Source organism: Lutjanus erythropterus, chromosome 23 (genome assembly GCF_056507025.1).
Source record: "Lutjanus erythropterus isolate fLutEry1 chromosome 23, fLutEry1.hap2, whole genome shotgun sequence".
Lineage (NCBI taxonomy): Eukaryota > Metazoa > Chordata > Actinopteri > Lutjaniformes > Lutjanidae > Lutjanus > Lutjanus erythropterus.
In genome coordinates this window covers 9,999,312-10,014,442 of record NC_139339.1, presented here as the reverse complement: position 1 = coordinate 10,014,442, position 15,131 = coordinate 9,999,312, and the positions used below count along the sequence as shown (strand labels likewise).

Here is a 15,131-nt window from a genome sequence, read left to right as displayed (position 1 = left end):
ATCATTCCTGAGAAATGACTTGGAGGCTTTGAATAACATTAAGGGCCTAATTTCTTCCCCAACTGAGTTTGAAGTCAGTTTTTCCCGCTCCAATTCAAGCTTTTATTGCTTAAAAATCATTTTAAAATGCCAATTTAACAGCTTCACTTATAATGGTCTGCTGCTTAGATACTGGTTCATGGGCAAAGCTGGCCATCAATACATAGTCACTCCATAATGCAACATGTTTAAACAGATGCTTCATAAATTCCTGTATCGACAAAACATCTGCTCCATAGTAGTAGAGCTGTGTATCTTTTAAAAAATTACAATACCAGTACCTTTAAAGTGAGACAATTGATACCTTTTCCCCTACTTCGATACCCAGACATTCCTGAAATAAGCTTGTGCATTTTATTCTTTGATTTTCATTAGATGCTACAGGCATGTAGTAACAGCCATACTTTCAAACATTTTGGTAGCATCTCCACACACTGAACTGCAAGTGCCATCAAACATACCATGCTCAACCTCACACCACAGACTGTGAGAGTTTTAGCTGCTGTGGTAGTGAGCCCATCACATGTCATATTATGCTGGCAATGATTGGCTTCGAGATAAACCATACAGATAGTCATTTCTTTTTCCAAGATCTGGGTACAAAAAAGACAGAATGGAGGTATCAACTGACATCACGTTTCTCACTTTGCTACCAGCTCTGCACTGGACGAGTTTGTTCCACAGAGGAAAGCGATTTACATAAAGTTCAGATGTACAACACAATATGATAATATTTATAATAACAAAAATAGCAGTAAAAGAAGTCAGGTCCCTAAACAATAGGGACCAATTCCCGTTTCTTACTTAGTCCTGGGATTTAAAATTAAAATTAAATTCCAAACCATAAGATTTGGAAATGTGACCAAACATGAATGAAACCAAAATTGTGACAATGGCTGGAATATCCAAATGGCAGGAGGTGCAATATTTTGATAAAGAAGAAATATGTCACAACATACAATTATAAATGAAGCATTGTGGTGCTGCAGAGATGCCACAACCTACAAATCATCAAGTGCTTATTAGGTACAGAGACCATATTTGTATTTTTCAGTGAAAATGAAATGCAAAACTAACTAAACTCACTAGAATTGTGAGTCGTGTCACAATATCTGTCAAAATCAGATCTTATTTTCCCCATATCCAATTGTGATACTAAATAAAACTGGCACTAGCATATAAAGCAATAATGGTCATGCTGAAACTTTAGCAACTCCTTCAGAGCAAGCGTTGGAACCACGGTTGTTTATTTTAGCCAAAAAGTTTGAATGTTTAAATCAGACTTGTTTATACATTTACCTAAAAAAGAAACTTGCCTTGTCCTGTTTGACAAGTATCTATTGCCAGAGAGCTAAGAACTCACCCTTTCCAGCTGGCTGCATTTGTATTTCTTTAATAAAAAGGCAATTTGTTTTTACATGGCTAATTACTCCTAATCAGATCACCACTGATGCTAAGAGCCTTTGGAATGGTGCCGTAAACAGACCCCAGCTACACACTTTGTTTCACTTAAGATGCTAGTGTTAACTGTCATCCCTAATCCAATCTAACAGAAGCTCCCAATCTGAAAACAAAGAGAAACTTGTGTAATTCTATACTCCACATCACGCACTTCTTTTTGTAAAAGGTGTCCACTAGAAATTAACATGACACATGCAGGTTTTCACAGATGTGCACCACTTTCAAACGCTTGAATACAAGATGAACGTGACTGCGATGCTACACGCTGACATAAACACAGATCAAGTAGCCAGTTTTATTCTGCTCAACAGCTGGGATTGTTTAGAACAGGACAGCTGCATGAGGCAGAGGACGAGCCAAATAAACAACTGACTTACAATTACTACATCTAAGGTAGCAAGGAGACATCCCTGAGACAAACAGATGATAACTGCAAACAATGATATTGCCACCTTCAAAAGGTTAGTTTTAAAAAACTGTTTATCAAAATGAAAACATATGCTGGGTCTGGATACACTTATCTCCTGGTTTGATAATATCACAAAAATCAATTCAGGAATCATAGAAAAAGGAATCACCATCCTGAAGAGAGCTGATTTTTTTCCCCTCACAACCCTAATCATAATGTCAGTAATGAATGCCTCCGATTTAAAATACATTCCAGATCAGATTTGGTCTTAAAAAGCAAGAGACGATGAGACATCGCTAATTTAAACAGCCGTGGACACTAAAAACACACCAGGTGGAAAACTGGATCAGGTTCGCTATTCTGCCCAAACAGACATTTCTACTTTCCTATACCAGGATGAAACTTTAAGATTTTCCATCATTACAAATAACGTCTTCCTTCAGTTTTGGGGGTTCAATTACATTTGTACAGTTTCTTCAAAATTGTTTTTTTTTTCTTCAAGGGTTGAACACTATAGGACTATTTATAGACCGTTGGTCAACAAAAACTTAACTGAGCACTTGTTTCTACATACCACAGTGGTGCTGTAGCCAGTCAAAATATGTCTAGACATTTATTAGATTTCCAGACATATTTAAATTTTGTCATACTGGAAGAAACATCTAAATGAATTAAAAAGAAAATAAATATTTAAAAGCTCTGTAAAAAAGCGACCGGTGCCAAAAACATTAAAAGAGAGCAAGTCTACAAGGCCAAGCAGTCTCCTTGGATAAACTTACATCTGCTTTTAATTAACATTTTAAAGTTACCTTTGTCTATGAAAAAAAAAGAAAAAAAAACAAGACATACACCGGTAAACTAAAGGATCAAAATTCTTAAGTATTTTGAAGTGCTAGTCCTTAAACTTGAGTCATGAGGAAGCCTACAGCAAATTGTTTTCTTGCCCCCACCAGAAAAAAGAAAAAAAGAAAAAAGAGCTCAGTTTTGTTACTTTCTAAATTGGACTCTACGTTTCTACCACCCCACTTGACGGGCACATTCAACAAGTAATGCCTCAGGGGCAGGCTGATTTCAAACAGTTTTTTACATTTAAATTACTTGGGAGTGCTACGGTCAAACTTTCTCCACTAAACATGCAACCTATAAGCATGTTTATGTTCAATCACCCAAGCAGACTGTGTCCAACACTGGTTCTAAACAAGGATCACTTGTCAATTCAGCTCAACCCATTTCGCACAATAACAATGAAATGCATTTCTTGTATGCATGGCTGAACAAAGGCATTTATTCCATGCAAGACTACACACTTGGCAAGTTTAATCATCGCTGCACGCCACAAGTCTAAATTCAGTAAATGCATAATGAAAGCACACAAATATGCCAACCTTTGTGGTCTACCTTATGCGGACATTTGTTTTCGGTGACATAAAAAGATATTAAAACCCTTGTTTTGTACAACCCAGACACCACAAAGTTGGATGCTGTGTACAACAAAAACAGAATGCCTCAAATTCAGAATGAGCGTATATTTACAAAAAAAAAAAAAAGGATTTATTCTGCAAGTAAGATATCTTTGCTTTGTACTGCATTCAATTGAATATGGGTCAAAAGGATTTGCAAATCATTGCATTCTCTTTTTATTTACATTTTACACAGTGTGCCCGCTTTCCTTTAATCAGGGTTATATATGGAGAATTTCTTTACAACAAATGGACCTATAACAGAAACACATTTTAGAGAGCCTAAAAGAAAACAGCTTAGCACTGTGGATATAGAAGCATGGAAGGAAACAGTTTAACTAAACCTACTCAGAGTGCTGCACAACATTTTTACAGTTGAGGCTGTTGGTAGCTGTAGGAAACAGCAGCAACCATGCAAAGACTACAGAATCCTGGTCAGCTGTATATAAGCATTGTGAAATATTTATTATTTATAATATAAAGCCAGATGTGGCTAGGCGCACATCTTCCATGTTAATTTAATGAAGGTGACTCAGAATAAAGATAATCTATAATTATTCAAGTTCTAGCCTCTTAGTTCAACAATGCTTCTCAACAGAAGCCCCATGCGCAGCCTTATTTCAACTGAGAGATTTGTTCACTCAACTAAGGTCGTCAATGTTTCAGGATCAAATGCAAATGAAAGGTGTGTGTACACATCCTTAAAAAAAGCCAGAGAGGCTCACGTGCCTGACCATCGGGCTGCACTATAAGAAGCAGATGGAGGAAGGTCTATGTAACCTTGACCAGAACAGCAAGCGGTAAGAACGCATCAGCAGCCTCAGCCATCATCTACATGCTCATGATGTCAGGAGATATCTGCTGACATCATGAGCATGTAGATGATGCTGATGATGCTAAGCTTCTATCGAGGGTTTTGAATATTTTTCGTCATATTCTGGGATGTCATCAAAAAGGTTAAGGGCTTGTGTCCATGTGGCTTTTTTTTTCTCTGGCAGAAAGGTACTGGCAAGGCACTGGGATGAAGTGCTTGTGCAGTGACAGAAACATTGCACGCAGGTTTTGCTTCTATGACAATAAAATCTTGACAATGTTCAAACGAGACACTTCACTATTAGTTTAACGAGCATACTGTGGTTGTGTAAAAGAGCAACAAATACAGGCAAAGCAGGTAGCAACAAAGATATATATTGCAACAAAAACATATTATACAAATATAATAAGCAGAAATATTTTTCGACTTCTCTGCCCCTCTACTCTATTTTGTGCATGTGTCAGAGCTGAACCCAACCTTCAGTCAAAACACGCAGAGAACAGTAGCCATAGCATGACCATAAATGACAGCAAAAATATGGGGGAACTTTCAGTAGGGCTGGGCAATAAGGCTTAAAAATAGTCGCAATATTTTTGAGCTATTCTGCAGTATACAATATATCTTGACATACATATTTTCTCTACAACAACATACCTTTAGTGCAAACTAGGGCTGGCAAAAGGGAAAAATCCAACATCAAAATATTTTCAGTTTCTGCCATTTCATAAAGAAGCCTAATCTTTATCTGCAACTGTGCAGAAATAGTGGATTTAAACATTGTGAACAGACTGTGCAGCACCCGAACGCTAATTTAGAATTTTTGAATGCCAATCTTAAAGCTTCAGTACAGCCTCAATATATAGCAATTAAAATTAGTCCTTCTGCTGCCTGGTAGGTTTTATAATGGCTACTATATAAAGACGTCGCCTGATATTCTCCATAATGAGATGCAGAATGATTGGCTGACTTTCAAAACAAAGGCCTCTGCATTTATTGAGGATAAAAGGTCCATAATTTATGTCGCTAGATGTCAAATATACAAAGAGGGAATCACATACTGTGCATGCATAAACAGACAGGCCTATGACATGAACAATACAGCTAGTAGGGCCCCACCGATACATTTATTTGGGTTCAACATTGATGTTAATAAGCAAGGAAAATCATTCCCAACTTAGATTATAAATATTCATATAAAATAAATGTAACTGTGTGCCAATTTAATAGCAAATTAATGCACATACTCGCAGCCAATAATTTCAGAACACTGTGTATCTGTTGGGCCCAAGCTATTAACCAGCCATAGCAAAGCAAACGGTTGTGTTACCTGTGATTTTGTCTCGGACTAGTTTACAGGACTCAATTTCTCCGATGCTCCCAAACAAACTCTTCAGCTCCTCTTGGGTCATGTTCTGAGGCAGATAGTTGACTATCAAGTTAGTTTTACTGTCCTCTATGCTCCCTGACTCTACAGGTGAGGAGCAGTTGTTTGAGATTGTTGAAGGACCGTTGCTTGTGTTGTTGCAAGTTGGCCCATTGGACAGCTGTGTTTCCATGGCAGCAATCACCTGCTAAAGAGACAGAAAAGAAAAATCAAGTCAGAACCACATGCTAATCAAACAAAAAGAAATGAAAATACCAACAGATGGTTAAAAAAGGACACTCTTCACACATTGAAACACTGTTTTGTAGGAATACTGGTAAATTTGTTCCTTTAGCATATATATCTATCCAAATGTTTAATGTCAGATTTTACAGCGCTACCACAGGTAGAAAAAAAAAAAAAAGTTGAAAACAGAAAAGAAAGACTGCACAATGAATTCCCTTCTCTGCTATTCATGATTGCTGCTTTTGTTTCTGGGCAAATAGAAGACACTTTCTACTGAGAGAGCAATGTGACGGTCTATTAATCTGTCAGGAGCTCAACAATTGATAAAGCAATATTAAAGTTGCTAAGTGGCATGTTTAAACATATCTTTCAGAGTTAAATGTGCAACCAAAGTGAAACATTTCATTCTGCAAAATAAACTAGATATGCAAAGCCTATAGCAGCGGCACCAAATCTGCAGCCATCAGTATGCTAGCATAGGACAACAGGCCTTAAACGATTTAGTAATCAGTTTAAGGCAACCAGCAACAAGTTAATGTATGAAGAGTCATCCTTTATTAACATATTCACCATGTGCAGATCAGTGTAATCACTCCACTATGCATTTTAAGCCATAATTTTATATGTCTATGATATATAACATCACAGTAGACAGTAGCAGACAGGTTTAGACCATACCAATACAGTCAAACATTAACAACTTGGGAGCTTTTCATAAACAAAACCCAAAAGTGCCTAAATTCCAAATTGAACATGTGATGAATTTGATTTGAGCACCAAAGTGTGACTGAGAGCTAACGTCATTGGTATGGCCTGAGCACTGAGACAAAAAGCAGGCCTTCTGATGGCCAAATGATTTCAAAAAAGAAGTGCCACAGACCCCAGTCCAAGGCTCAGGTGCCCACGAACCACTTCTAAGCAGAGAAGCCACATCGCACAGTCTGACTGCCATGTTAGTTTGGAGTTGCCGTCTGAAAATGTGGACACAAAAAGTACTTCATGTTAGATCAACAAGAACAAAAGCAACAGTCAGAGTCAGATCACATGTTATTGTTGGGGGGAAGAGAAGGAGGCTATATTTCTTTGAGCTAGCTGTCCATGCAGATAGGCTTAAAACCAGGGAGAAGCAAAAGGCAATGTTTCACTTAGTCACAATACATCTTCAGTCAGGAGCAAACAGCACAACCAAGAAGCATAGGGTGTTCAGTCAAGAGCGAAACCTGGCCACAACACTGACAGTAAGCATGAGGAATGGCATTTAGTTAAATGAATGGGAGCGCGGCACAAAGATGATCACTAAAATTCGAAAGCACAAATCAATTGGTCTGCTCAGATTGCTCACATCCAGCAGCACAGCTCACGCTTAAGTTACGCTGACACATCCTGCACTTGTTATACAGTCTATAGCACACAATGCATGAGAACTGCAAACATCCACAGTAATATAATCTACAAGTTTCCTATAAGCCTTAGCATTCTCCTACTTTGACAAGCCACTGACAACTGGTTCAAATCATGAAGTTGAGATGAGAAACCAACAAAACTGAGGCTCACAACCAACTTAAATCACCATGACAACATAAAACAAAAAGCCACAGCAGTTCAACAATATCAAATTACCTTAATATACTCTAATACAAAACTAAGCAATTTGTGAAGAACATCTCACTACAACCACAAAACAACTAGTTTACCATGCTTACATTACCATTCAAACAATTAAAGGGCATTTATTACACTTGCTTAAGAATGGGAATGACTAAAATAGGATGATGACCTGTCACAGTTGACAATCAAAATTATAGTTTTGCATAGCCAGGCCTCTCTCCATAGTGCTCAGTGATGGAGAACAGACTGGCTCCACACATGATCATTCTGCTATAAGGGGGAAAAAGTGCTCTGCCTCCTTTGCGTTTCTCTAAAACCAATCACAATCATCTTAGAATCTAAGCCCAGGATACGGCAATGGTGCCCCTGCAAAAGTATGATGGAAGAGAACTTGTTCTGGTGGAACGTGCGCATGGGGAGCTCAGCCCTGGCACTATAATGTCTAAATTCCCACAAAAGAAAAGATACGCTGCTAGCCTGTTTACGCTCATACCATTAACAACCTAGGGGGGCCAGAAGCTGCCATTTTTTTAAGCATGATGGTTGCTAGCTCAGAGGTTATTGTTGTTTCTCAGGGACTCTTAAAAACAAAGAAAATTTACTGATTTGATGCGTCGACCATACAAAGATTTCTCACATTGTTTTATGATGAAGGCACCCTGCCCTGCCTTAGCTGAAATGACGAGTAACTCTGCTAGCATTTTACATGCTTATCACCTCTGCAGATCCAATTTTCCATGGACATCCTATAAATTGACCTTTATTTTGGTTGTGTTTAACATAGGAAAATAAGCTGCACACAGCGGCATCACTATGTTCAACCTGTCAGGAAAAACAACAATGCAGAGCCAGTACAAACTTCACAGGATAATTGAGTATGTTCCAATCCACAGTTTTTAACTCTTTTCCTTTGTCACTTGACACAACCACTTCACTTAACTGTGGAAAAAAAAAAAAAACAATACTTGATACCTCTTTTGATACTGTGACAAAAAGAAACAAAGTCCTAGGCACACAAAATAGAATATTTTGTTCCCTTTCTTTAATTAACAACCTGCCCTAGCAATGGATATTGATAGAATTTTTTGAATACAATAATGATAATGCTTACAGATTCACTTATTGACTCTCGTATTCACTCCCCATAATTTTGGTGCAGTACCGGTTCTTGATACCCATCTCTAACCTGCACAGAGCACACGGTGGTGAAACACAAAAAGTCACTGAAGACTATCTGGTTTTGCAATGCTGCAAGCCATATTTCAGGTAGGATGATAAAGACTGAACTGAAATCTTGAACGAACAATTAAATCTTTTTTATAGCTTTGATACTTTCAACAGTACAATTAATAGGGGTGGGATGATTTATACTATGATGATACTCGGGTGCAGATTCAATATTATGATTTTAGATTTTTGTTTGCCAACACTAGGATCATAGAAAAAAACATGGAGAAAAAAAAAACACCATTAAAGACTCTCTAGTCTCTATATTATATTTCATTCCAGCATTATTGCTATACTGCACTTTTTTTTTTAAAGTAAACTTCAGTTGCTGCTGCTCATCAAGTAAGAGCCATAAGAAAACGTAAAATAAGGTGTGGGGCTAAAATTAATAAAGTCCCTTAAAACTGGACAGAGAGTGAGCCTTTAAATTATCATTCCTTCACATATGAAAGTGAACTCCGAAACTGTGAAATCTGTTTTGACCCTTATAGGTTGCTGTAGTTTCTTTCCACAGGAAATACATGCATTGAAGAGTGAGCATTCTTGCCATTTTAGGTTAAACGTGAAGTAAAATCCACCAGTTTGTTAAAATATTTCGGCAATTGTGATGCCAATGTCTGTTAGTGAATCAACAGGAAATTCCATTATGAGTTAGGAGTGAGCCAATGGGCTAGGCGCTACTTACTTTTATATGAAAAAAATAAATACAGCAATCCAAAAAAGATTCAGGAATTGTTAAAAAGAAAAAGAACCACAAAACAATTTTTCCCCACCCCTAATAATTAACAGTTTTAAACCTGTGGTATAGGAAGTATCGATAAATTTGACAATCTTGAGTTCATGGACATTATGTTAAGGCTACTGTTATTCCATCCACATTATGTGTTGCTAAATTAAAGTTACACAGCCACACAAATACATAAAAGGTTTTTAGTCTACAGTCTCTTCAAAATCATCCAAAAAGACAGCACAGATAAGTGAGCATTTAGTGTCCTATTTATGAATTTGTTTCACCTCGTTGGTTGCATCTAGTGAAAATGTCAACTTGCCGTAACTCAAATGCAAATTGATTTTCTCCACTCAAGTGATGAAAACCGTATTGCAACTGCCAGATGAACAGGTATACCCCAATAAACCCGATCAATATTTCTGAGTGGTGACAGAGCATCTCAAACCACACTCAATGTGCCATTTTCAGTGTTTCACCATACTGAGCCATGAAGACTGATCATGTAGGAATTAAAAATGTTTGTCTTAAAATTTCCTTATTTTACAAAGCCAGCAGAAGAGATTAAATTCTTTGCCATCTTGATTGCACTGCTTTTTGTTTACATCTATCTGACATCTAAAATATACTGTTCTGTGCTCTCAAACCGTGGTCAAAAAAAGTATATGCACGTCAGTAAACATGTACTGTGTACTGATGCTTTCACACATCCTCCCTCAGATATTTTATTTATACATAAAGATTATTTTGTCCTACTAGTATTTAACAGTATTTTCTATCTTGACTAAATAAAGTCATTGCAGATCACCTTTGAGTTTTTGAACAAGCAGTATCTTTTTCATTTGCTGCTTTTCTCGGTCTGTTAATTGTGTTACAACACTGTCACAGCTCAGCTGTCACTGTCAGATGCAGCGATTGGCTGTGCCGTGCATCATGATATACATAAAGGCACGTGAACTGACAAATTGCGGCAAACAGCTCGGTGTCAGTCGGATCAAACAGCTGTAGATCCGCTCTGGATTCTTATTAGAATCGAAAATAATTACGACCTCAGCTTATCCAAGTGTGAAAAACTGGAGGTGTACTGTGAGTGTGTGTGATTAGAGTCCACTGTGAGAGCTTGACTAAAAATGACAATGTACTTAACAGTCTTATTTATCTGGATATTTAGCTCTTTCTGCTCTGAAAGGATGATCAGTGTGCATCTCTTTACTAGAGCTGCAAGGTTATTAAATTAATAACCAACACTTTGATAACTGATTAATTGTTAGAGCCATTTTTTTAAAAGAAAAAAAAAATTCTGATTCCAGATTGTCTTTTCTCCTTCGACAGAACTGAATATCTCTTGTGAACAAAAGACTCAAGATGTCATCCTGGGAAACAGTGATTAGCATTTTTCACCATTTTCAGAAACCATATAGACCAAACAACTAGTCGATTAATCAAGAAAATGATAAGAATCAAAAATGAAAATAACTGTTAATTGCAGCCCTATTCTACACATGACAAAGAATGTAAATAGGGAGAGTGTGCCTGCGCCAGACCACATGGCAGACTGTAAAGAACAGAATGGTTTGCGTTGATTAACATCACGTTGCCAATAGCTTTGTTAATTATTTTACATTCTCTCCAAAGGGCCAAAAATTGTACAAGAAATGGCAAAAACAATATATTGGCAGATATACAGTATATTGTTATGGAACCAGATAATTAGTGATGATATGGGAAATCTCATTTTTGTCCATTTTTATTTAGAGCACAGCATTTTGAAGACTGGAAGGCTGATGCAAAACATGCACTTGGCACATTTAGCCATGGAGAATTGCAGACTTGTCAGCTTCATGTTAGTTATTTCTAAAAGAGAAAAGAGTTTCAGGCAGTTTGTTTTTTCACAATCCAATTTGAGAACATGCGTCGATCATCAGCTGACTTCTCTGCCAGCATCTGACTGACATGTTCACTTATACGCTCATACTCCATATTGAACCGGGAACAAGAAAAAGCAAATAAAAGAGGTCACTCTTATTTGATGCAGTATTATTATCCATTGTTGTGAACTCAAGCCAACACTCATCTGTGTGAGAACGTCCTCATCTGAATAACATTAATATCCTATGCAACTGACAATATGGTCACTCCAGTGTTTGCTGATACGTGGCAGATCTGAGTCTGTGTGTAAAATGGCGTAATGCACAGATTCACACGCACACACATCTAGTATGGCAGCTTCACTTAACAGCTTCCTGCTTTATAGTTACTGTGCTCAATCACTGACTTTTTCTGTGTGAAGGGCAGTGATATAACTAGATCTGACAATGAGATTTGTTGCCTTGAGTTTCACACTGTTGATTTAATATCTTTGAATCTTTTTTAACTGATGGTCTGACAAAAAAGCAATTTTAAGACATCAGTTTGGTGCAGCTTGCATCTGGCTTTATTTTGACATTTTGAGCACTGAAAAATTAATCTGTAAACAGAAGAGGCTGAGACATGGTATTTTTATTTTTCGATACTCCAAAGGCAAGGGGGGTTCATCTGTTGTTGTGTCTGTTTTGTTTGTTGTGTTTTGCTTACTTGAAAATATGAAACACAGCAATATCTTATCCTTCAGAACTGTGTGTTTGTTTAGATTGCAAATTTTGTGTTTTTCTTAACCATTAAAAATGCTAACAATCGATTAATCACTAATAATTAGGATACAATCATGATTAGGATTAAAACATGTTTTCATTTAGTTCAACTTTCCTTGAACAACAAATGCCTCTACCAGACCAAACAACTACTGAAGTGTCAAGACTACTGATTATCTATGAATACATTTTACTTTTCATCATTTTCTGACATTTTATAGACTAAATAAGTAATGGTTTAAGCAAGAAAATAAACAGATTAATCGACAATGAAAATAACTGTTTGTTGCAACCCTAGTCTAATCTATCACTTCTGTCAAAGCTAAACATTCAGACTAACGTTGCTTGCAGGTTGGGGAGATACTTGTGTGCACGTAATATTAAGTTTTGCATGTTTTAGGCCTACATCTGTTCAATAAAATACATCCATCCTTACCATGATGGTTTTCAGGCTTCTGAGTGTACTGTAGGCAAACTACATTGCCAATGTTGCAGTGTACAAGTGCAGATACATGACTCATTTGATTCATGTCCCTAAACCAAGGTCAAAACCAACTGACTACATAACCAAAGCAAAAATAGAAACTACAGCCATACAGCAAACAGCCTTAACCTGCATGACCTATTACCACAAATACATTTCATTCACTAGAAGACACAAAACCCCCCCGATGAGTGTACATGATGACCACGTGGAAGACAAACAATAGATTATGGCACCATTCAACACTGATAGTCAACTGTCCGAGACTTAGATCAGTATGCTAGCAACAATTACATAAATCTGCTTCACTAAAGCAAGCTCCTGAAATATTTGCTTGTCTTTGCATTGCCTTTCTTGTGTTTTATCTTATCTCCTGCAAAGCACTATATAGCTTGTTTTAAAAAGCACTTAAGTTATTATAAAATATACGAATAATGGTAAACATCTAAAATTTGTGCATACATTTAGGAATAACCAATTCTCCTGCCATTGCCTTTTGATGCAAATGCTGTTGCTAGCCACGTCTTTTGCCTACCGGCAGGGAGCATGAACCAGGAGGGTGCAGTGCATGCATGAGGTTCATACTATTAAAATGAGATGCCTCAATCTCCCAGGGCATATGAGTAATGAGTAGTGATGTGTACATTCTGTTTCTGTTACCTGTGTTATGAACATTTTCAGCTTGCAAAGAGATGGTAGAAAGAGCTGAAGCAGTACACTAGTTACATCAGATGGACAGCTGCAGACTACAAGCATTAATTGCCTCAACACTTAAGCCGCCAACGCATCATCAAGGTATAAACACAAACATTTACAGTGCTGTTCCTTCTGTAGGTTTAGACCATATGACGATAAATACCACGACACAATACATATTTGTCAACCCTCAGTAATGCAGCATGTCTTGTTTATTTTAGCCATAGCTGTTTCTGGACTGATTTGCCAGAAAATTTACTGTATCATGATATCAACACTGCGATATAAAATTGCATAACACAAGGGCTGAGAGGTGGGAATCTCTTGGCTCCTCACAATTCAATCCCGATTCAGAGGGCCATGATGCAATTATGAAATGATTACATGAAAATTTTAAGATTTTAAGTTAGGGGGTGCCGGTCAAATTGTATCTATCTGCAGCTGCTTACGTTCAGGCTACTCAAGAAGTAGCCTTGTTCATGACGTAAGCACAGTGCACATGTTAATGTTGATTAGGTTTCACCATCCAATTGGTTCAGCATAAGGCATGTATGGGCTGTCTTTCAAAATTGTTACGGGCGATCACAACGTGAAGAACTGGGTTTTAAATTTCCACTTATTTACTTTTGTGCCTCAATTCATAATATTTCAAGAGAGAATAGTGATGAATCTAACAATCAATTATTTCCCCTAACCCTACTGGGGCTGCAACTAATTATTTTTATTAGGGTATGGATTAGTCAGCTGATTGATTTTCACAATTAATGGCTTATGAAATATTTACAAATTCTGCAAAATGCTGATTACAATTTCCCAAAGCCAAAAGGGACATCTTCAAATTATTTATTTTGCACAATTAACATCCAAAACCCAAAGACTTAATTCTATCATAAATAACTAATAAAAGCAGCAAATCCTTACGTTTAAGAGGTTGGAACCAGCAATATTTTATCCATATTGTCCCCTCCTATTCTGTAATATGGGAAGCCACAACCCCATGATCTGATGTCACAGGGTGCTAAATCAATATTCAGTTAACCATCAACATACCTTTTAATTCTTAACTAAGTTACTAAAGATAAATACAGAAATGCTCCATACAGATAATGTTGATACTAGTACTATAAAGTAGTGTACTGGCTTGCATTTTGTGTTGTTGACTGCTGCATATACTCCTCTCACTGCAAGTAAAGGCAAGAAGGCTGCAGGCCTTGATATACTACAATGAACTCGCATTTTTCTGTGGCTTGCTATATCTACACATAGTAAACAGTAAATTAGAATACGTTTAACTGTTACTCTACTACAGACAACACAAATCTGAGTGTGAATATATGTGTCGCGTTCCAAAAAAGGCAACAAACATGACATGAAACTAAATGATAATACTAAATTATTGCCATATCCTAAAACGGACTAAAAGACTAATCTCGGTCAATATACAAGTAGGCATTAGTTCCGATACCATTTGATTCCAGGCAAGTACAATAATAATAATATCCTCTATCACATCAAAGTTTGCTCATCAGATTTCAGCTGATTAAAGCAACAATAATTTGAAGCAAGTACAGCCCGCGTTGACACCAAATACACTGCAAGCAGCATCTCAGTCATGCAAAGATGAGGGCTTGAACTTTACAGGTCAGCTTAACCCTCCTGCTGCTCTTTCCATCTGTTATTTGTCTCAAAGTATGAAACCAGTTGGTGACTGCAAAATATAAGTGCTGCTTGCTTAAGCTGTCACGATACCAGAATTTTAAGCTAAGATATAATACTAATATAAAAAAAGACAAGACTTGATACCCCTTTTCAATACCAGGGAAAAAAATTAGTCTTAGTTACAGCAGAGAGAACTGAAGCTATGAAAAAAAAAAATCTACTGACCATAGTATTTTTTTTAAATGTGGTATTGAAAAGATATTGAAGTATCGATACTTTTCACAACCTCACAGCTTTCTCATGTCAAC

At 37.0% G+C, this 15,131-nt stretch overlaps 1 protein-coding gene across 5 annotated transcripts in view; it reads right to left on the bottom strand.

The window, feature by feature from the left end:
- The window catches only part of elavl2 (ELAV like RNA binding protein 2), a 44,464-nt gene that overhangs the window by 18,614 nt on the left and 10,719 nt on the right, over positions 1-15,131 (bottom strand). For 3 of the 5 annotated variants that reach the window (XM_084711957.1, XM_084711954.1, XM_084711959.1), the window contains exons 2-3: positions 6,673-6,763; positions 5,511-5,754 (exon numbers count right to left, since the gene is read on the bottom strand). In XM_084711957.1, the coding sequence (XP_084568083.1) occupies positions 5,511-5,754; positions 6,673-6,744 (316 nt within the window). In that variant the 5' untranslated portion in view covers positions 6,745-6,763. The remainder of the gene's footprint in view (positions 1-5,510; positions 5,755-6,672; positions 6,764-15,131) is intronic. The other 2 variants (XM_084711956.1, XM_084711958.1) reach the window with 2 other exon arrangements.